The sequence below is a fragment of the Phocoena phocoena genome, chromosome 12, assembly GCF_963924675.1.
Source record: "Phocoena phocoena chromosome 12, mPhoPho1.1, whole genome shotgun sequence".
NCBI lineage: Eukaryota > Metazoa > Chordata > Mammalia > Artiodactyla > Phocoenidae > Phocoena > Phocoena phocoena.
Genome location: NC_089230.1, coordinates 83,822,357 through 83,847,053, shown reverse-complemented (window position 1 = coordinate 83,847,053; position 24,697 = coordinate 83,822,357). Strand labels below are relative to the sequence as shown.

At 36.4% G+C, this 24,697-nt stretch overlaps 1 protein-coding gene across 1 annotated transcript in view; it reads left to right on the top strand.

Annotated features, from left to right (window-relative positions):
• Window positions 1-24,697, top strand: part of COL19A1 (collagen type XIX alpha 1 chain) — a 352,005-nt gene that overhangs the window by 154,973 nt on the left and 172,335 nt on the right. Inside the window, exons 12-13 of the mRNA XM_065888668.1 lie at window positions 3,961-4,014; window positions 6,054-6,089. Coding sequence (XP_065744740.1) covers window positions 3,961-4,014; window positions 6,054-6,089 — 90 coding nt within the window. The remainder of the gene's footprint in view (window positions 1-3,960; window positions 4,015-6,053; window positions 6,090-24,697) is intronic.

The window sequence follows — 24,697 nt, the reverse complement described above, 5'->3', positions numbered from 1 at the left end:
GACATACTCTAGGTCCATCCACATCACTACAAATAACTCAGTTTCGTTTCTTTTTATGGCTGAGTAATATTCCATTGTATATATGTGCCACATCTTTATCCATTCATCTGTTGATGGACACGTAGGTTGCTTCCATGTCCTGGCTATTGTCAATAGAGCTGCAATGAACATTGTGGTACATGACTCTTTCTGAATTATGGTTTTCTCAGGGTATATGCCCAGGAGTGGGATTGCTGGATTATATGGTAACTCTATTTTTAGTTTTTAAGTTTTTTTTTTTTTTGCGGTACGCGGCCTCTCCCTGCTGTGGCCTCTCCCACTGTGGAGCACAGGCTCTGGATGCGCAGGCTCAGTGGCCACGGCTCATGGGCCCAGCTGCTCTTCGGCATGTGGGATCCTCCCGGAACTGGGCACGAACCCATGTCCCCTGCATCGGCAGGCGGACTCTCAACCACTGCATCACCAGGGAAGCCCTATTTTTAGTTTTTTAAGGAACCTCCATACTGTTCTCCATAATGGCTCTATCAATTTACATTCCCACCAACAGTGCAAGAGCGTTCCCTTTTCTCCACACCCTCTGCAGCATTTATTGTTTGTAGACTTTTTGATTATGACCATCCTGACTGGTATGAGGTGATACCTCATTGTAGTTTTGATTTGCATTTTTCTAATAATTAGTGATGTTGATCATCCTTTCATGTGTTTGTTGGCAATCTGTATATCTTCTTTGGAGAAATGTCTATTTAGGTCTTCTGCCCATTTTTAGATTGGGTTCTTTGTGCTTTTGATATTGAGCTGCATGAGCTGCTTGTACATTTTGGAGATTATTTCTTTGTCAGTTGCTTCATTTGCAAATACTTTCTCCTGAGAGTTTTTTAAAATGGTAAAGAAGGCTTTTAATTGAAGATTATCACAATATGAGTATTGCAATAGGGAAGAGAGATTGGGCTCAACTCTGAATACAAGGATGAGTGGGGATTTATGGCCAAGGAATAGAGAGATGTGGTCAGTGAGTGGAATAGCCAGTCACTTAAGCCAAGTACACATCAGCCTTGGTCCCTCCCTTTCCCTGGCCCTACCTCCAGCGCTTCTGCAAGTCCATCCTCAGCCATCTTGCTCTCTTGTCTGCAAAGCTGTGAGACCCCCTTTTCTGCTTCTGCTCTTGCTGTGTACAATCTACTTTCGTGTTGTAGCCAAAACTATCTTTTTTTGGAAACACAGTCAAATCATGCCATTTCTAGGCTAAAACCCTAAGTGGCTTCCCCTTGCACTTAGAACAAAACCCATCCTTCTCTCCAGGGCCTGCAGTTCTCTATGTGCTGTGACCCTTGACTAACTTTGATTTCATCTCCTGCTCTTTACCTCCTTACCAGCTCATGACACTCCTTCCACCTAGAGGGCTTTTGTGCTTGCTGTTGCCTCACCCACCCGTCCCTCCGCCTGCCCCAACACTTTTTTCCAGGATCACTGCATGACTGGATCCTGTGAAACAAACATCTCCTCCACCCAGAGCCCGTTTCCAACCACTACCCTCACTGAAATAGCAGCATCTGCCCCGCACTCATCACATTCAGCCCGTGGATCTGTTCATTGTCGGTCACCCTCCTCTATAATGTGAATTCCATTGGGGCAGGAATCCTGACTTTGTTATCGAAAAAATTATTATGATACTTGTTAAAATGGTAAAGAAGCTTTTTAATTCAAGATTATTGCAATATGAGTATTGCAATAGGGAAGAGCGATTGGGCTCAACTCTGAATGCAACAAGGATGAGTGGGAATTTATAGCAAAGGAGTAGAGCGATGCAGTCAGCGAATGGAATATTACTAAGAGCAGACATCAAGGCTGGGGGATTTTCTCTAAACTGCCTTAAGAGGATTCTTGCTAAAGGCACACCAAAGACTTATGCATCAAAGAGGGGGATGAGGGATTTGATCAGGTATCAAGGCTGGGGAATTCTTTCTAAACTGACTTAACAAGATTCTTGCTAAAACTGGGCCAAGCAAGCCAAGGACAGACAGGATGGGGCCAAAGTTGAGTCCTGGCTCAAGCTTCGTTAAGGAGGGATTCTTTGTCAACTTCCTGTTCTTTTTTGTGTCTCTCAATAACACTCTCTAATACAAATAAAGTATAATATATTATATTTTAAAATCTAATATTATAATTTCAAGACAAAGGGAAATATACTATACTTTCTTATAGCCACATTGTAAAGAGTAAAAAGAAACAGGTGAAACTAATTTTAATAATATATCTTATTTAATCCCATATCCACAATGTTATCTTTTCAATACGTAATCAACAGAAAAATTATTAATGAGCTACTGTACATTCTTTTTTGTACCAAATATCGAAAACCCGATGGTATTGCACACTCACGGCACATTTCCATTCAGACTAGCCACTTCCAAGGGTGAAAAGCTACATAAGGCCCAGGGCCACCTATTGGGCAGTACAGATCTGACAACTGTAGGGGTGACTGCACAGAGGGTATCCAGTAAATGTCTACTGAATAAATGCATGAGCGAACTAAGAATAAACCGTAATCACAAAAATAGCCGTTTTCTTTCCACAAGTGTTCAGAATATGTTGATGCCAAGTTTTACTCCAGTGGCATGTATGAATAGAGTATGTGTTGCTTGATTTGGGAAAGAATGGGTATTTTAAATAATAAAGAGAATACCACATGTCAAATATGATTTAATTTTTCACTCATCCTTGTTCTATAAACACCTGGAGGTAATGATGGAAGGAACATAGCTATGAATTTTATCCACAAAGTTGTTTATGCACCACAAAGGTGTTTGTTTTAACCAATGATTGAATAGATGTTTTCACCTATTAAATTTTTTTTCTTAAAGTATAAGGCTACAGTTTTCTCATATTCTTTGCAACAAGATTATTTTAAATATTTCGTTTACTTTTGTTGCTTTAAATTCATCCTCAGCTTCTACATCGAGTAGCTACAAGTGATGGCATTTGGCATTGTTTATTCACCACAAAATGTCAGAACAGTAAGAGCTGGATGCCTCAGCTAGGAACAGTAAGATGCTTGGATTTACTGTGCATTCTGTGGCTTCAGAATATTTCTTTTTTCCATTATTCTTCCCTCACCCAATGTGTTAAATTAAGGCTGAGAAAAGATATTTATTCCTATTTACCATACAGTTGGGACGTGTCTATCTAATTTTCTTTCTGTTTACACTGTGAATACATTCAACGGTAGCACTGATCTCCTCCAGTGAAATCTATTGTGGTGTTCCTGACAGCTGTCATTTCTGAATCAGATCAACCAAATACCTACTAAAACAGCCAAGAGTTCAGAAGACTTATGACTATATTTATCTGATATGCTGTCTATGTTGTATATAGTTTTATTTGATAGCTTTATAAATCCAGGTAAAAAAAAGCAATAGGAGTTAGAAAACTAAACCAGACTTTAAAACAGGAGAGAGATTGCATTTTAGCTCCAGCTTTGTGAGGGATGGGAAAAGAATACATCCTTCATCCCTTCCCCTCCCCACAATTAGATTTCTCGATAGAGATGAAAAAATGTTTTTGATTTAAATCTTGAATTTTGGGGGCAAGCTTTATAAAGGCCAAATCAATGCTAAATCAGAGGTATTTACAACATCCACAAATTTAAGCCCAAGTGGATACTTAGAAGCTCACATAGACCTAAATGATGTTCTCCCAGATGGTGAATTAATGTAATTTTAGCAGGAAGCAAAGTTGCATAAATATGCAGTATTGCGGCCTCACACTGATTTAATGTATCTGTACCCACCACAGCGCAGATGTGGTATATCATTTTAGAGCCAGTTTTTCTATACTACACACTGAAGATGAGATTTGGGAGTTCAGTAAATTGTGATTTATTTTGCGACTAATGACTTGTTCAAAATTGCAGCTTTCTGTGAACTGTATATAGAAATCACATTGGCTGTGTTCTTTGCACAGGGTTTGAAAGGTGACATGGGTCCGCATGGTCCACCTGGCCCAAAAGGAGAAAAGGTACCGTATTCTCCCAGGAAAGTGCCAATCTTTTCTTAAGAAAACCCCAAGAACCTATGAAGTGACTTTTCATTGATACTGTTTAACTGCCAAATGTTAATTTTGTTAAAATTAACCAAAGGCTGTTATGTTAAAAGCATCTGAACAAGAAGAAAAGCCTTTTGGTTCATTTAATTCGTTTGAGGAGATTAAATGCACAATTGCTAGTCGACATCAATTTGTGTTTATAAGATTTCCCTTTTCTCTCCCTTGCTTAACAGTATTAAGTATTGCATCACCAAATTATAAGCCATGTCCTGTACTGGGGACCTTTGCCAATAGCACTGAACTGCTACCACAATGGTGAAGCAGGCGACCTTTGGGGGGAAGGAGGCTAACTGTGCATCTCAGCCTTAATCTAAATGCCCCATTTCCTAACACCTTTTCTCATATGTCATTTTACAGTGGCCTATTGGCAGGGACCTTGAAAAAGAGAATTATGAGATAGTAAAAAGCAAAAGTTGTTTTGAGTAAGGTACTTGGATGATACTAGTTTGATGACAATTGTACGTGTAGACGTTTTGCACTGTATTTTGTTCTCCATTCTCAGCACATTTAGAAATCTTTGTCTATCTTCAATATTTATCTCTACATTAAAATTGACTTTGCAAATTGGTCCCCAATGACTGATTTAAGCTACATCAATGTTCTTTAACAGCTGTCGGTTATTTTTATTCAGTTGTTCCCAAAATAATGATTACACAAGGCTAAGTCCTCACTTTTGAGGTGATTATGTTAGATGAAAAAAGAGGACGTCATAGAGATACTCCCAACACGAGAATACAGTGTGCCAGTGCCCCATGCCACATGGTGTTGGTTCCACAATGTCCATTTGAAGGGGGATTATGGCAGTGATGCTTGACTTTTTTTAAGCAATGACTTTATTCAATTCACCAATGGTACTCTGGGATTCAATTTATTTGTCTGCAAAATGAGGGGTTTTGATGAGATGGAGGGTCCCTAAGAGTCTGTCAAATTTAACATTCTATGAGATGGAGGGTCTCTAAGAGTCCGTCAAATTTAACATTCTAAGACTTGCCTTTTAAAAAAACTTAATTTCTTTTATTGAGGTGTAGTTAATTTACAATATTATATTCGTTTCAGTTGTACAGCATAGTGATTCAAAATTTTTATAGATTATACTCCATTTAAAGTTATTGTAAAAATATTGGCTATATTCCCTGTGCTGAACAGTATATCCTCGTAGCTTATTTATTTCATGCTTAGTAGTTTGTACTTCTTAATCATTTACCCCTATCTTGCCTTTCCCAGTGATGCTTGATCTTAATGACTAAGAGTTCTCATGAAATAAATAAGGATGCTGATACAATAAAGCATATAGGTGACATATTTATAAATTGGAAAATGATAAACTTTTAGATTAACTATATTTTTTTAGATTTTGAATAGTTTGTCAGTATATCCACCTGGTAATTTGTATTCACATAGGTCAGCAAAGCAACATTAGTATTTAAAAATACATGAATATAGGCAAAACCTCATACAGTTGTTGGCAAGTGCAAGGTCAGTTCAGCAAAGCTTTAAAAGAGGCAGCGGGACTGCTTCTTGCAGCTGGAAGGCATGAAGTGGGGAGACCCACTTATTATTTCTTCTGATCCCCATGCTAACTTTGTCAGAAATATAATCTGTCGTTGTGACAATTCCCAGCTGCTCCATTGGCAAGTAACCATATTTGAAGAGATATTCTTTCTAATTTTGGATTAGTAGACAAAAGAATGGAAACTAGATTATTTTAGCTTTTCAAAACAAGTTCTGCCACTGCAGAAAGCATGGGGATGCACAAGGCGATATTTATATCATGAGAGCTAAAAGCACATGATCAATTTTTCATTGTGCAGAGACCTTTATCAAGATAAAATTCTACTTTTCTTTTCTTCCAGATTTATCTAGATATTGCTTTGATCCATTCAGAAAATTTATAAATAACATGAGCAAAAAGGGACTATTGGTAATTGCAGCTTTTCTTTCATCTATTTTAGGGAGATCTGGGACCTCCAGGACCGCCAGCCTTAACTGTAAGTATTCTTGAAGTCAAAATTCAAAACAAATACGTTAAACCTGTTTATTATTCACATTACATCATGATTAAACCAGAATTTAAGCCACTGGATATTTTGAGAACTGAAAGTGACTTGAGTAGATCTAGGCAGACCTCCAGATTTTAAAGATGGGACATCTGCCCACAACACTGAAGGGCTTAACCCGAGGTCATGCAGGTAGTTCTAGAAAAGCCTGGAAGCAGTACCTAACCTAAGCAATTTCCTCCACCCTCCATGTGGTTCATAATTTTGCCCCTTAAAAGTTTGATTATACATCCTTAACATGACATTTAAAGTTAATGGAAGCAGAGACAGTTCTATTTACTCTAAAAACTGTAAAAGAACAAAATAAACTATAATCACCCAATGTATAAATATAGCTACCTATTTAAACTGTTACATTCTCCCAAACCTGTTCAAGACTGTTGTTTTTTTCTATGTGAGTTGCTTCTAAGATTTGCACATGATAAAATGTCAGTATTTCAGAAACAGAGTTTTGAGAAAAGTTTATAAAGTGCGCATAATGGGATTGTTCTCAATTAAATGGTTCATCGTTTATTAAACATTTAATCATAAGTATGTAATGATTTTATATTTGGATACAATTTGCTGTTACTGATTTTCTTCGTCGTCCATTAGGGTTTCTCATTTAACTTAAAGATTTGGTCTGAGAATGACACTAAGCCTAATGGAAAAGAAGAAAAGCTTTTAAATAAGATCATGTGTAGCCTGAGGTCTCTTGAATTTTATGTTGCTATCATCTAATGACATAAATTAAGAATTTAAATCATCAGTTTTCCGAGACCTGTCGTGATCATAGAAGGTGAGGTATAAAGAAGTCTAGCATCTGGATGGGGGTCTTCCAGCAGAGCAGCATAGGACTCGCAAAGGCTGTGTGACTTTGATAACATTCCTATTTATCTTTGTACTTGAAAATGTCATTATGAACACTATGTTAATAATGTCTTACACAGATAATCTTTGCAATGCTCACTTGAAGGGCAAATATCTCTTCATAAGTGGAAAATCTAAGGAACCAAACAAATGACTTTCTTAGGACTATCCAAGTTCAATTCACACTGGAATTCTCTGCTTGAAGCTTTGATTTTCAAGACAGAAATAAAAACTATTTATTTGAGAGGAAACTTTAAATGCATATTATTCAATTTTTATAATTTGTGGAGTTTATTTCTTACATTATTTGACAGTGATTTCGAGTTAAGCCTGCTCATTTTATTTAAATCACATGCTTGCTTTTCTTCAACTGAGTTATGTGCTCAATCATTCCACGTAGTTATCTGATTACCTAGTTGTTTTCAACTTGTGTTTGAAGACCAAAATGCAATCTCTATCTGTATCATTTCACCCGATAAGCAAATTTGACCCCTCAGCCAGAATATTATATTGGACTCTATCTATCTTGTGGATTTTTAGTGACAGCTGACATCTTTCTGCCAGGTAGCACCTTGTAGATGTCTCTTTGCCCTATTCAGCTGGCAGACACCAAAGGAGTACAAGCTGATTTTTACACTTATCTAAAGATATGAGAGAGACGCTAAAGCAGGAGGTCAAGATGGCAGATTAGGAGGACGTGGAGCTCACCTCCCCCCACAAACACATCAAAAATACATCTGCAGGTGGAACAATTCTCACAGAAAACCAATTGAAAGCTAGCAGAAGATCTCTTACACAGCCAAAGCTGGAAGAAAGATTCCCGCATAACTGGGTAGGACAAAATAAAAAAGGCATTGGGACAAGACTGGTGCCCCTGGGAGGGAGCTGTGAAAGAGGAAAGGCCTGCATGAGCAGCCCCTCGCCCTTGGAAACCCTTCACTAGCTGGGAGGTCCATCGGGACAGATAGAGGAGCCGGAGTGGGCCTGGACTCTGCCCACGAGGAGTCTGTGTGTGCTGGCTTGTTAGCAGTCAGGGCACAGAGAGACTGGTAGTGATGGCTGCCACCTTACCCACCTCCCAGCCTGGAATGCACTTTGGGTGGAGCTGCTAGTACACAGAGGAGGTAGGAGCTGAAACTTGGGCTTTTGTGGACGAACCCTCGGAGAGGACTCGGTCTAGCTGTGTGAAGACAGCCCCCAGGGCCTAGAGTGTAGTCCAGGCCTAACCCCAGAGCCTGTTGTTAGTGCACATATGGCAGAGTGTGAGCCCACCATAGGGACCTCCCACAATTAGCCTGCCCACGTGGGGCACTGCTCCATTGGCGGGCTTTGTGCGTGCACGCAATATGGGACAGGGGCTGACACCTGAGCTCATAATCAGCACTCCCACAGTGGGGGCAGGTGGGAGGTGGGCCCTGCAGCAGCAGACTTCATTGGTGTGCACACCAGTGGGGGGCACTGTCCACAGAATGGCACATCTCCAGCGGATAGGCCCTGGCGAGAAGTGTGCAGAGGTTCCTTTCCCAGCAGGAGTGCTTCAGTTCCACCCACCTCACACAAAACTTGGAGCTGGAATCTTGGGGGAAAGGCTCTGGGAGAGCCCTACCACAGAGGAGGCCTAGGTCTCAGGTGGCAGCACACCACTTCAATTCCTGCAGCTACAATGCCCTGATCCCCAGGGTCAGCCTTACACTAGGTCTGGGACAAACACAACAGAGAAAGGGCTGTGACCTTGGGCTGCTTCTGAGCAGAACTGTGGACTCCTGAATAGGTGGTGCATAGGTTCACTGTGACCACATGGGCTTCTCTTGCTTCAGCACTCCTCCTTGGGACAGAGCACACACTTAAGGTCAACAGAGCCTTATCAAACCCAACCTTCACGGCTTCTACTGAAACAACTGGGGAGCAGACCCCACCTCCAACAGGGTTGTGACAGCCACGGAGCAAAGAGGAGGCCCCACCCAACGTGCAGGGCAGGAATTGGATACCACGACACCAGTCATACCCTCTATCAAGGGGATAACAGCCAACACACTCTGAGGAGAGATGTGGCAGGGATCCGTTATGAAAACAGCTCTCACAGCAAAAATATTAGACTTACATAGTCTACAAAGGGATGCTTTGACATAAAAACAGCCCTCCAAGACCACAGTAGATAACTGTTGCTCCTAACTTCATAGAGTCAGAGAAATATAAGTAAAATGAAGAAACAGAGGAACTACTCTCAATAAAAAGAACAAGTGAAATCCCCTAAAAAACAATTAATGAAACATACCTCTTCAGTCTACTAGACCTCTGAGTTCAAAAAGGAGGTAATTAAAATGCTAAAGGAATTAAGAAAGATTTTCAATAGAAATGCAGATCACTGTAACAAGGAACTAAAAACTATAAAGAAGAAACAATCAAAATTAGACAACTCAATTGCTGAGATAAAAAATGAGCTAAAAGCAGACTGAATAATGCAGAAGAACAAATTAGTTATTTGGAAGATAGAATAATGGAAATCACCCAATCAGAACAGCAGACAGAAAGACAAATGAAAAAACAAACGAGGGCTTCCCTGGTGGTGCAGTGGTTAAGAATCCACCTGCCAATGCAGGGGACATGGGCTCAAGCCCTGGTCCGGGAAGATCCCACATGCCACGGAGCAACTAAGCCCCTGTGCCACAACTACTGAGCCTGTGCTCTAGAGCCCGCAAGGCACAACTACTGAGCCCATGTGCCACAACTACTGAAGCCTGCACTCCTAGAGCCCGTGCTCCACAACAAGAGAAGCCACTGCAATGAGAAGCCTGCACACCACAATGAAGAGTAGCCCCCGCATGCCACAACTAGAGGAAGCCCATGCACAGCAATGAATACCCAACGCAGCCAAAAATAAATAAATAAAATAAATAAATTTTTAAAAAATGAAAGAAGCATATGAGATCTATGGTATTATATAAAGTGTGCTAACCTACACATAATAAGAGTTCCAGAAGGGAAAAAAAAAAAAAGAGAAAGGGATCAAAAATGTATTTGAAGAAATTATGGCTGAACACTTCCCAAACCTAAATAAAGAAAGAGATATTCAGGTACAGGGAGCACAGAGGGTTCTGAACAAGATGAACCCAAACAGACCCACATCAAGACATATCATAATTAAAATGGCAAAAGTTAAAGAGAGGATTCTAAAGTCAGCAAGAGAAAAACAAAGAGTCAGTTACAAGGGAACCCTCATAGGCTGATTTCTCTACAGAAACTTCGCAGGCCAGAAGGGAGTGTCAATATATATTCAAAGTCCTGAAAGGGGAAAACCTGCAACCTAAGATACTCTACTCAGCAATATTATCATTTAAAAAAGAAGGAGAAACAAATAATTTCTCTGACAGAAACTGAAAGAATACAGCAATACTAAAGCTAACCTAAAAGAAATGTTTAAAGATCTTCTCTAAATAGAAAAGAAGCAAGAATCTATAGGAAAGGCAAAAACACAATAGGAAAGGCCAATATATAAAATGATTAAACATCACTTAAATAAGCCAGTGCAAAGATTAAAAAACAATTAAAAATGTTGTTAAAGCAATTATAACTACAATTAACAGCAAAAAGATAAATATGAAGACATAAAATAGGACATCAAAATCACAAAATGCAGAAGAGGGGAGTAAAAAATATACATATATTGTTTAGAATGTGTCTGAACTTACATGACTATCAGTCTAAAGCAAGTAGATATAGTTCTGGGTTCACATACTTGAAAATCAGAGTAACCACAAATCAAAAACATACAACAGATTCACAAAAACCAAAAAGAAAGGAACTCAAGCATAATACAAAAGAAAACCGTCAAACCACAAAAGGAAAACTAAAAAGAAAGGAACAAAGAAGAACTACAAAATCAACTGGAAAATAAGGTTTAAAACGGTAATAAATACATCTTATCAATAATTACTTTAAATGTCAATGGACTAAATGCTCCAATTAAAAGACATTGAGTGGAAGATTGGATAAAAAACACAAGAATCTATAATATGCTGCTACAAAAGCCTCACTTTAGGGTGAAAGACACACATAGATTGAAAGCAAGGGGGTGGAAAAAGATATTTCATGCAAATGAAAACAACAAAAAAGCAGGGGTAGCAATACTCATATCAGACAAAATAGACTTTAAAACAAAGTCTATAACAAAGGACAAAGAATGGCTTTAGATATTGTTAAGGGGGTCAATACAAGAAGAAGATATTATACTCATTAACATATATGCACCCAATATAGGAACATCTAAATGTATAAAACAAATACTAACAGACATAAAAGGAGAAATTGACAGGAATACAATAATAGTGGCATACTTTAACACCACACTGACATCAATGGACCAATCTTCCATACAGGAAATCAGTAAGGCAACAGAGATCCTAAATGACACAATAGAACAGTTGGACTTAATTGAGATCTACAGGAAACTACATCCAAAAATCCCAGAATACACTTCTTTTCAAATGTGCATGGAACATTCTCTAGGATAGACCACATACTAAGACACAAAACAAGCATCAAGACATTTAAGAGGATAGAAGTTATTTCAAGCATCTTTTCTCACCACAATGGTAAGAAACTAGAAATCAACCACAGAAAGAAAAACAGGAAAATAAACCATTACATGGCGACTAATCAATCATGCTATTAAAAAACCAGTGGGTCAATGACAAAATCAGAAAATACTTTGAGACAAACAACAATGAAAACATAGCCTTACAAAAATCTATGGGATGGGGACAAATGTATATATATATAACTGATTCACTTTGTTATAAAGCAGAAACTAACACCATTGTAAAGCAATTATACTACAATAAAGATGTTAAAAAAAATCTATGGGATGCAGCAAAGGCAGTTCTAGTAGGGAAGTTCATAGTAATACAGGCCCTCTTCAAGAAACAAGAAAAATATCAACAACCTAACCTATCACCTAAAAGAATTAGAAAAAGAAGAACAAACAAAACCCAAAATCAGCAGAAGGAAGGAAATAATAAAGATCAGAAGGGAAATAAATAAAATTGAGATAAAAAACAATAAAAAAATCAATAAAACTAAGAGCTGGTTTTTTGAAAGGATAAATAAAATTGACAAACCTCTAGCCAGGTTCACCAAGAAGGAAAGAGAGAGGACTCAAGTAAACAAAATGAGAAATGAAAGAGGAGAGATAACTACCAATACCACAGAAATACAAAACATCATGAGAAAATACTATGAACAGTTATATACCAACAGATTGGACAACCTGGAAGAAATGAACAAGTTTCTAGAAACATATAGTCTGCCAAAACTGAGTCAAGAAGAAACAGATCATTTGAACAGACTGATTACTAGAATTGAAATAGAATCTGTAATTAAAAAAAAAAAAAACTCCCTGTAAACAGAAGCCCAGGACCAGATGGCTCACTGGAGAATTCTACCAAATATACAAATAAGAATTTATATCTATCCTTCATAAACTATTCCAAAAGAATGAAATGAGGGACCACTCCCACACTCATTATATGAAGCCATTATCACCCTGAAACCAAAATTAGAGAAAGACACTGCAAAAAAAGAAAATTATAGAGGAATATCCTTGATGAATATAGATGCAAAAATCCTCAACAGAATATTAGCAAACTGAATCTAACAGTACATGAAAAGGATCATACACCATGATCAAGTTGGATTCATTCCAGGGTCACAAGGATGGTTCAATATACTCAAATCAACCAGTGCATTACAACACATCAACAAAAGAGAAGACAAAAACCACATGATCATCTCAATAGACACAGAAAAAACATTTGATAAAATTCAACGTTCATTCATGATAAAAACTCTCACCAAAGTGGTTATAGAGGGCACATATCTCAACATAATAAGAGCCATTTATGACAAACCCATAGCCAACTTATAATTTATTGGTGAAAAGCTGAAACCCTTACTGTTAATTTCTGGAACAAGCAAAGATGCCCACTCTTACTACTTCTATTCAACATAGAATTAGAAGACTTAGCCACAGCAGTCAGACAAGAAAAAGAAATAAAGGTATCCAAGTTGGAAGGGAAGAGATTAACTTGTCACTATATGCAGATGACATGATACTCTATATAGAAAACCCTAAAGACTTCACACAAAAACTATTAGAATTAATAAAAGAATTCAGCAAGGTTGCAGGATACAAGATTAATATATAGAAATATATTGCATTTCTTTATGCTAACAATGAAATACCAGAAAGAGAAAGTAAAAAACCTCCGAAAATCCCATTTAAAATCACATAAAAAAAAATAATAAAATATTTAGATATAAACCTAACTAAGGAGGTGAAAGACCTATACAGTGAAAGCTATAAGACATTGATAAAGGAAATTGAAGATGATTCAAAGAAATGGAAAGATATCAATTTCTCTTGGATTGAAAGAATTAGTATTGTTAAGATGGCCATACTACCCAAAGAAATATACGAATTTAATGCAATCTCTATCAAATTACCCATGACATTTTTCACAGAACTAAAACAAATAATCCTAAAATTTATATGGAGCCACAAAAGACCCAGAATTGCCAAAGCAATCCTGAGGAAAAATAATAAAACTGGAGGCATAAGCCTCCCAGACTTCAGATAATACTACAAAACTTCAGTAATCAAAACATCGTGGTATTGGCACAAAAGCAGACATATAGGCAAATGGAACCCAGAATAAAGAACCCAGAAGTAAAACCACACACCTACAGTCTATCTACAACAAAGGAGGCAAGAATATACAATGGAGAAAAGACAGTCTGAAACTAAAATCAATAAAAATAGAAAAGCTGGAAAATTAAAAATATATGTGGAAATTAAGCAACACACTCCTGAACAGCCAATGGGTCAAAAATTAAAAGGGAAATATAAAAATACCTTAAAACAAAGAAAATGGAAACAAAACATACCAAAACTTATGGGATGCAGCAAAGGCAATTCTAAGAGAGATGTTTATAGCTATAAATGCCTACATTAAGAAAAAAAGAAAGATCTCAGGTAAACAACCTAACTTTACACCTAAATGTACTAGGGAAGGAAGAACAAACAAAGTCCAAAGTTAGCAGAATCAAAAAAATAACAATGATCAGAGCAGGGATAAATGAAATGGAGACCAGAAAAACAATAGAAAAGATCAATTAAACTAAGAGCTGGTTTTTGACAAACTTTTAGCTAGACTAACTAAGATAAAAGACTAAATAAAGTCAGAAATAAAAGATGAGACATTACAAATAATACAATAGATATACAAAGGATCATGAGAGTACTATGAATAATTATACACCAACAAATCAGACAGCCTAGAAGAAATGGATAAATTCCTACCAAGACTGAATCATGAAGAAATAGAAAATTTGAATGGACTAATAATGAGTGAAAAAATTGTATCAGTAATAAAAAAACCTCTCAATAAAGAAAAGTCCAGGACCAGATATTTCACTGGTGAATTATACCAGACATTTAAAGAATTAATGCCACTCCTTCTCAAACTGTTCCAAAAAATTTAAGAGGAAACACTTCCAAGCTCATAACATGAAGCAAGCATTACCCTGATACCAAAGCCAGATACGGACACTATAAGAAAACTCCAGACCAATATCCCAGATGATTATAAATGCAAATATTTTCAAAACCATACTAGCAAATCGAATTCAACATCATATTAAAAGGATTATACACTGTGATTCCCTGGAGTGCAAGGATGTTTCAACATACAAAAATCAAATAGTATGATATACCACATTAATAAAATGAAAGATGAAAATCATATGATCATCTCTAATCGATACAGGAAAAGCATTTGATACAATTCAACAACCTTTCATGATAAAAACTCTCAACAAATTGGCTGTAGAAGGAACATACCTCAACATAATAAAGGGCATGTATGACAAGCCCAGAGCAAACATCATACTCAACAGTGGAAGGTTGAAAGCTTTTCCTCTAAGATCAGGAACAAGACAAGTGTGCCCACTCTTCCAACTCTTATTCAACATAGTACTGGAAGCCTTAGCCAGAGAAATCAGGGAAGAAAATAGAAATAAAATGCATTCAAATCAGAAAGGAAAAAGTAAAATTGTCTTTATTTGCAGATGTCAAGATCTTACATATAGAAAATTTTAAAGACTCCATCAAAAAATTGTTAGGAATAATCAACAAATTCATTAAAGCTGCAGGATACAAAATCAACACACAGAAATCAGTTTCATTTCTATACACTAACAAAATATCTGAAAAAGAAATCAATCCTGTTCACAATAGCATCAACAACAATAACATTTTAGGAATAAATTTAACCAAGGAAGGAAGAAGATATGTGCAGTGAAAACTACAAGACTTTGGTGAAAGACATGGAAAAAAACACAAACAAATAGAAATATATGCTGTGTTCATGGATTGGAAGAAATAATATTGTTAAAATGTTCATACTACCCAAAGCCATCTATAGATTCAGTGCAATCCCTATCAAAATTTTAATGGTATTTTTTATAGAAATAGAAAAAAAATCCTAACATTCTTATGAAATCATAAAAGACCGTAAAGAGCCAAAGCAATCCTGATAAGGAAGAACAAAGCTGGAGTCATCACACTTCTTGACCTCTAACTATATTACAAAGCTGTATTAAAACAGTATGGTACTGTCACAAAAATAGACACATACACCACTGGAACATAACTGGGAGCCCAGAAATAAATCCATGCATATACAGTCAACTAATATTTGACGAGGGAGCCAACAACACTCATTGGAGAAAATACAGTCTCTTCAATAAATGGTTTGGGGGGAAACTGGATAATCACATACCAAAGACTGAATTGGACCCCTATCTTACACCACTCACAAAAATTAACTTGAAATGATTTAAAGACTTAAATGTAAGAGCTGAAACTATAAAACTCCTAGAAGAAAACATAAGGAAAATTTACTTGACATTGGTCTTGGCAATGAATTTTTGGCTATGACTCCATAAGTACAGCAACAAAAGCAAAAATAAAAATGTGGGACTACATCAAACTCAGAAGTTTCTGTACAGCAAAAGAAACAGTCAACAAAATGAAAAGGCAACTATGGAATGGAAGAAATATATACAACCGTATATCTGACAAAGGGTTAATATACAAAATATATTAGGAACTCATTTAACTCAACAGCAAAAAGCCCAAATTAACCACATTTTAAAATGAGCAAAGGACCTGAATAGATATTTTCCCAAAGAAGACATTCATTTGGCCAACAGGTACATGAAAAGATGTTCAACATTGCCAGTCATCAGGGAAATGCAAATCAAAACCACAATGAGGTATCACCTCGCCCGTCAGTAGGACTGTTATCAAAATGACAAGAGATAACAAGTGTTGGCGAGGATGTGGAGAAAAGGGAGCCCTGTGCCCTGTTGGTGGGAATGTAAACTGGTGCAGCCTCTATGGAAAACAGTATGGAGGATCCTTAAAAAAATTAAAAATAAGACTACCATATGATTTAGCAATCTGAATTCTGAGTATATATTCCAAAGAAATGCAGTCAGTACAGTTGACCCTTGAACAACCCAGGTTTGAATTGCATGAATTCCCATTTATATGTGAATTTACTATATGAGCCATCGTTGGTAGAATCCAAGGATATGGAACCATGGATACTGAGGGTCGGCTGTAAAGTTATACACTGATATTTGACTGCACTTCTAACCCCTGTGTTGTTAAAGGGTCAACTGTATTTCAAAGGAATATCTGCATTTCCATGCTCATTGCAGCACTATTCACAAATAGCCAGGACATGGAAACAACCTAACAAGTGTCCATCAAGGGATGAATGGATAAAGAACATGGAGATACACACACACACACACCCACACACACACCCACACAAAGTTATTCAGCCATAAAAAGAAAGAAATCCTGTCACTTGTGACAGTATGGATGGTCCTTCAGGTCATTATGCTAAATGAAATAAGTCAGAAGGACAAATACTATATGTTCCCACTTGTATGCAGAAGATAAAAAAGCTGAATTCATAGAAACAGATAGTAGAATAGTGGTTGGGAGGGGTGGAGGGTGGGGAAAATAGGGAAATGTTGGTCAAAATGTACAAACTTCTAGTTTTATGATGAATAAGTTCTGGAGATCTAATATACAGCATGGTGACTCTAGTTAACAATGCTGTATTATATACCTGAAAGTGGGTAAAAGACTAGATCTTAAATGTTACCACCAGATGTGCAAAAGAAGGGTGTCTATGTGAGATGATGGAGCTATTAACTAACCTTATTGTGTTAATCATTTCACTATAGATACGCATCTCAAATCATCACGTTGTGCACCTTAAACTTACACAGTGTGATATGTCAATTGTTCCCCAGTAAATCCGGGGGGAAAAGTGAGTTACTGATGAATTTGAAATGTCTCTTCTGTTGGTATTTATAACTTACAAAGAAGATATTGATTTATGTGAGTTAAAACCAACACTGAATAAGGAAAACTTATTATAATAACATCCAAACTTGTTTGATCAAAATACAGTTTATTCTAAAAGCATAATGCAAATTTATGTTAAAAATAGATTCTGATAAATTAATCTGAAATCACCAAGATTTTGACCTAATAATCCTCTATTAAAGGTAGGTATTTTATGGTTTATTCACATTATTTGAATTACGACATTTTACCTTAGCTTTTTCTTTACATTTAAATATTAGATATAAACCCTTACATTTAAATATGCAGGTATAATAAGTACATTTTCTTTATTCTTCATCATTTGTTAAAATCTTAATTTTGTGTAAATGTAGTACGTCTTTATATATAACTTTTAAAAATTGTTGTGTATGTTTTATATTCTTACTATTACCAACTTCTCCTCCACTAGATAATATACTACTGGTTTTTCAGTAAAGTTTTGCTGAAGCTCCAGAAGCAAGGCAGTGACTGTAACTGAAATGAGGCAGTCGGCTGACACCTCTGTCTCCTTCCTTCTTGTCTCTTCTGGGCTTTGCACCTCGTGTCAGAAGCGACAGGTGAAGGAAGGTGTAGCAGTGCTACTTCAATGTATCCACTTATTTTAGTTCCCAGGAAAATGCCTGTGTGGCTCTGGCCATGTCCCTTTGGGGAGTCATTAAATTCTCACCCAGATGGCACCAAATGTTTACACAGAAGCCAAAGGTTAAGTCAATCAACAGCAGAAGTGTCTTAGGCATGCTCACTAAATGATACTTTAAATGCAGTCCTGGGGCCCAGATAAATCCAGCTTATGTGAGTTATAGGCTCGGGGGTGGGGGTGGGCACAGACTTCACCCTATAAAAACTACCTTAAATACCAAAAGTAACTGAGAGACAATCTCAGCTGGTCATTTATAGATCAAATGACACAAATTAACAGATGGCCCTAATGCACAAGAGATCATATAGTATTCACCTAAGGAATAAGGCTGTTTTCTAAATTAGTGTGTACAAGATACAAAATCAGTTCAGTAGATGACCTGGTCCCTTCCCTAGCTTCTCCTTCCCTTTTACCTACTTTTACTTATTCGAATGCTAATTATGTATCAGATACTAGATATCTGGGGACACAGAAATACTCATTGTCACTGCCTTCTTGGGACCTATTTGGTTTAAGAAAAAGCAACCAGATGGTTAAAGCTGATCATTTTATAAACTGATCGTTTGCAATTAATATACAAATAGTGTAAAAGTATTGGTACACAACAGAACAGTAGTTCTGTTGGCCCTATACAAAAACATTATTTCAGAGAAAATCATTTTTTTACTAGAATTTTCATGCTGTAATTTAAAGTTATTTACTTTGAATACATTTAAATCACAGCCTCAACTACTAAATGATGTTTTCTTATTAAAATTGCTAAGGAACTATAGCTATTTCTTTTTAGGTGAATGAAGTAGAAAAATTCTTGTTGAATGCCCATAGAACATAATTTCTCTTTCTGTTCATATCAGAATAAATACATGTTCTATAGAATTTATGAATTATACATATTTATATTTACCTATTAAAATATGTACTATAGCATAGTAAGTGACAGGCAATTCAATTTAAGATTATTTTGAATTCCTTACATTTCAAAATCTGTTATTTATATAGTCTTTCTATGGATTGCCTGAATTTGAATTAATAATATTAATCTAGTAAAGTTACATAATTCATAGTTAATTCTTGTTAACTTTCTGAAACTGGTGATCCAGGCCAATATTGGGATTGTTAGGGTACTAGTGGATCAGTAGAAAGAAGGCAGTTGAAATATTTTTTTTAAATTAATGCTTTTTTAAATTTGTGGGCAAAAGGCTTACATAAATAAATTAGTTGATTAAAATAGAGGGTGTTTCTATACTATAAATCTATTTTTATTGACTCTGTGCAGAAATGTAGGGGAGTTGATGCTTAAGGCCCTAGGAAGATTTATGTTTAGCCTCAGAGAAGATTTATGTTTTGGAAAAACCTACCATCAGCTCATTTGACAAGGAGGTGATTTATGTATTTTTCATTAGATGAATGGTTTGAGAATAACTCCTTCTGCCCTTCTGTTTATAGTTTGCTTCTGTTTCAAAACACATTTCAAATTGTTTTCACCAAAATTCTAAATTATGCATTTTAAAACTCAACAGTAAAACTTTCTTTCCTAAAAGTGCTATACACTGGCAATTTAGGACTGTTATGAAAGAGCTATTTTATTTCAAGTTGAGATGCTCAGCAACCTAGAAAATTACCTTAAAATGTATCTCAAATGCCATTAGAAAATTATAAAATGGATAAGACTTTTGAAAAATTATATGCAGATAAACATGTACTTAAGTCATAAATCTACACAGAAATTAGTTTAATTCAATTCTACTCTGTTTAAACATTTAAAAAAATTTAGTAGAAACCTTACATTGATCTATAAGGTGGTATTTTAAAATGATTGTTCTCTAAAAGTATTTGAATTATATTCATTACAATTAACCATTCCATTGGTTTTAGCTAATAAAAAATCCATGCATTATACCTTAAGAGTTGTGCAGACCCTGGATCCAGACAGTGGCTTTGAACCTCACCATGTTACTTGAATTTTCTGTGCCCTAGTTTCATCCTCTAAAAATGAGATAATATTTCTTGTTGCACAGTGTTGTAGTGATGATTAGATTAAATGGTACATGTAAAATCTTTTGAATAATGACTGGCTCTTAGTAAGTACTGTTTAACTTTTAGCAGGTATTCTTATCACTCTTATATTACTATTCAGTGACAAAAATATCAATAGGAATGAACATCAATGGGAATGAGGCCTTTATGAAGTACTTGCTGAGAAATGTTCAAAGAGAACTTTTGTATAGTTATCTTTATGGGTAGAATTCTTTCATCTTGAGAAAACTAGTAAATGTAAACTAAATTGAACTATTTTCTTTTTTACCTCTAGTAGAACCTCCATGAGGACAGAGCCTGGTCTAACTTATATACAGCTGTAGCCCCAGAGACTAAAAGTACTTGGTGCAGTGTAGGGACCCAATAAATATTTCCTCTTCATAGGCAGAGGAAACAAATATTTTTCATTGACAGACATATTATGAAAACAAAATATCACCAAATCCTACAGTTAAAATATCTATAGGAAAATACAAAATCATCAACTTGAACATCATAATGAAGAGTAGATTCTCTCTTTCCAGCTGAAGCTAATTACTTTAGGGCAGGGATTCCCCTTCCATGTTGAAATTTTTCAATTTCAGAATGGCGGTTCTGATATCACTTATTGTCCCTGATTTTTTTTTTAATTCAGTTTGAGAAACATGTTTTTTGTGGGCAGCTGGAATTATCACCTTAGTTGAAGAATTCTACCTTCTGTTCACTATACTGCAGACATGAACAGAAGCTTTATATATTCTAATCCATTATTAAAGTCAACTTTAGAGAAGTAAAGGAACACTGGATGTGGAGCCTAGAAACCCTAATCTATCCTGAAAGGTGCAACTGTTTTTGTGCCCCAGAGGAAGGGCTTTCCTATACAAACATCCTTAAAAAGATAGTTCAGAATGAAAGGGCAGTTAGTACTTCCCTCACAAGATACACAGAAACATGCAAGACCCATGGGAAGACCCATAGTCTCCCCGAAACAGCCACTCCTCTTGCTCTACTGTCTGAGCTTCTGGCAAATTTTCCTGAGTGTACCACTCATTCAGCCTCTTGGATTGGCCTCACCAAAAGAGGCTGGGACCAAACTTTCAATCTGTCTCAGATAGCATTTAACAAGGGCTACTATTAACAGGACTCCAAGCAAGTAGATGAGGCCAACCTGTAGTGCTGATCTCAACCATGTTCCCCAGAATCCCACACCCAACCAGCTAAGCAAATCCCCTGTAGCCTCCAAGTCTGTCTTAGGAGACCAGATGATTTTCCCAAGTTTCTGAGCTGACCTTTTCCCTTGACTTGAAGAATTAATCCAGGTACATCAGGCAGGACACACACATTTTTAATAAAACTTGCAGAGACCCATTGTGTGTGTCACTTTAGCTGGACGGGCTGTCATAAGGGTGCTGAGTGATCAGTGGCCATTATCTTTCTGATCTAGAACCACATCGAGCCAACAAGAGCATCTAGGTGGCTGAGCCAGAATGAAATCTGAATTCTCTAGGTCGCCTTCTGGTTAGGCCACCACCTGAAGGGTGTGAAAAGGTAGTTCAGAACATAGAACGGTTAGCACCTCACTCACAACACAAGCAGAAATGCACAAGCTTCATGGAGAGTTTTCTCCAACCACCAGCCCTGGTGTATTGCATCTTTTTTTAGGCAAGTCCTGGCAGATGATTGCTCATTTATTTACCACAGCACTGCTAACTGTACAGCTGCCTCCTCCAGCTTCTGACCAGTTCTAATCCTCAGATGCCTTTTGGGGCTTTGCTGTTCTTAACTTCCCTTCAGTCTATGCTGTTGGCTTTTCATTCTGTTTTTTAATAGTGTGCCATCCTGTTTCACAACCACTCTCAGTTTCCCAGTATAATATATTCTGGAAAGTTTAATATCTTCATATATCAAAAATGTTGCGGGTGTTAAATATGATACCATTGACCTGAAACACAATTCATGGATGAAGATTATGTGTATTCAAATAAATCGTATGCTCCAAATAATTCTTTGGAAGTAGAAGTAGAATATATTCGAAGTAGAATAGGGTTTGGGGGTCAGACATACTTAAGTTTAGAGCTCAGGTCCCTCACTTATTTGCAGTGTTATCTCTAGGAAGTTTGTTTTTCTCATCTATAAAAGGGCGAAATTATATTTCTTAGGGTTGTTAGAATTAAATAAAATCACTTAAAGTGGCTAGTGGAATTCCTGGTGCAAGAGCAGGTACTCTTCCTAATTTATGATTGTGAGTGTGTGGAGGTCATCAAGGCGTTTGTTGAAATGATGCTAAAATGCTGCACTAGCGCATCTGCCTTTTGGTTCTGTGCAAACAGGAGGGTCTTTTTCTATCCTGTTCACCTGTCCTTTTACTTACTGTTGTTTGCTTGTTACAGCTTTATATTAGTACATCGACTCTCAAATTATCTTGATTTGTTCACTTGATACACTAGTTACTCTTTATCAGAAGCTTGAAAATAACTTTTTGCGTGCTCCATTTCATTGAAATATTAAGAAAACATTAATTATAATTAACCTTCATGCCAACTTTCTAGTGTTTGATTGGTAGCTTGAAAATTAAGGGGTTTGTTCCTGGCTTTGATAGTATCACAATCTGGTTATTTAGAAGACACATCATGTTACTAACCCAGAAGATTAAAAAGTGGCACGGGAACAACATCCTGGGGGGTTTATGTGACACATCACAACTAATCTCGATGTTGCTTGCACTGAATTGGCGTTACACTGACACAGCCTTAATTAATTCAGGCTATAAAATAAATGTGATTAGGTAAGGTAAGTGTTTGACCCCATTTCTAAAAGGTTGTGTTTTAAACAGTATTTATATATAGACAGATTCATCCATTGAATTGCAGTATAATTTCCACAGAAACAGTTCTCAAATGTATTTAAATAAGTCTCAGGATTCTAATATTTTTCAAGGATACGTCTTTTTTTCAATATAAAAACTGCTAGCACACACTTTCTCACTTAACATTCACAAAAAAACCAATAAACAGACAATGCAACTACTTTACCCATTGGTGCACAAATTACTAAAATGCACCATATAGTTAATTCTCAGGGAGTTCTCACTGATCTTGTGAATTAACCATTCAATATTAAAGCAACCACCCTGGTATTTTTCAAGTGTTCTGCAGAAATAACAAGGCTTGTTTCATCTTTAAAGGCCACTCCTTTGTTTTGCCATCAGTAAGTACAAAGTTGAATCTAAAGACAAAGTGATGATTAAAGAAAGGATGTGAACAGAGTTCATAGAAAAGAAAGAATAAGATCACTCTTAAACATATTAAAAGACATCTAAATTCACTTATAATAAATGTAAACTAAAATGGCTCTGAGATGCTACTTTTCTCTTGCAAGATTGGCAATGCTCTCAATTCTTTTGGATATATACTCAGAAGTAGGATTTCTGGATTGTATGATAATTGTATTTCTAATTTTTCTAGTAACCTTTATACTGTTTTTCATAGCAGCTGCACCATTTTACATTCCCACCAACAGTGTACAAGGGTTCCAATTTTTCTACATTTTTGCTAACACTTGTTATTTTTTTAAAACAGTAGTCATTCTAACAGGTATGAGGTGATATCACATTGTGGTTTTTGACCTGGGCTGCATTTCCCTGATGATTGTTGATGTTAAAGATCTTTTCATATGTCTGTGACAAAATTACCAAGATATGGAAACAACCTAAATGTCCATTGATGGATACATGGATTAAAAAAGTGGTGTATTTATAAAATGGAATATTATTCAGCCTTAAAAAAGAAGGAAACCCTGCCCTATGCAACAACATGAATGAACCTGAAGGACATTAAGTGAGATAAGCCAGGACAAATACTGCATGATTCCACTTGTATCTAAAATAGTCAAGCTTATAGAAACAGAAAGTAGAATTGTGATTGCCAGGAGCTGGGGGTAGGGGAAAATTATGGAGCTGCTGTGAAAACTATAAAGTTTCTGTTATACAAGATTAATACGGTCTAAAGGTCTGCTGGAAAACTTTATGCTTACAGTTAACAATACTATATTGTGCAATTAAAAATTTGTTAAGAGGGTAGACCTCATGTTAAAAGTTCTTACCACAATAAGAAAAACAGATAGGCAAAAGTCTAAAAGTTTGACAGTATAGTACATGGGCAAAAATGTAGAGAAACACACTCATACATTCTGAGGGAAGAATGCCTAGATACAATCTCTGTGGAGGATAATTTGATACTGTCTATCAATATTTCACATTTTCTTTGAACCAGAAAATATAAATAGAGATATTGTCACTCGTTTATGAGATTGTGCACATACAAGGCTAAAATTTCAGCATTGTTTGAAATAGTAAAACAATGGAAACAATCTCGGTGCCAAGTGCAGGTGAATGATGAATGGAGTTATAGTATTATTCTTATTATTCTAAAAATAGAAAATGTTCACTTTTTTATGACTGTGTAAATATTACCGTTTGCAGACCCAAGTGGTATACTTTCCTTTATTGAATAGGTTTGTTGTTATTGCTGTTTTGTGGTGTTTCTAGTT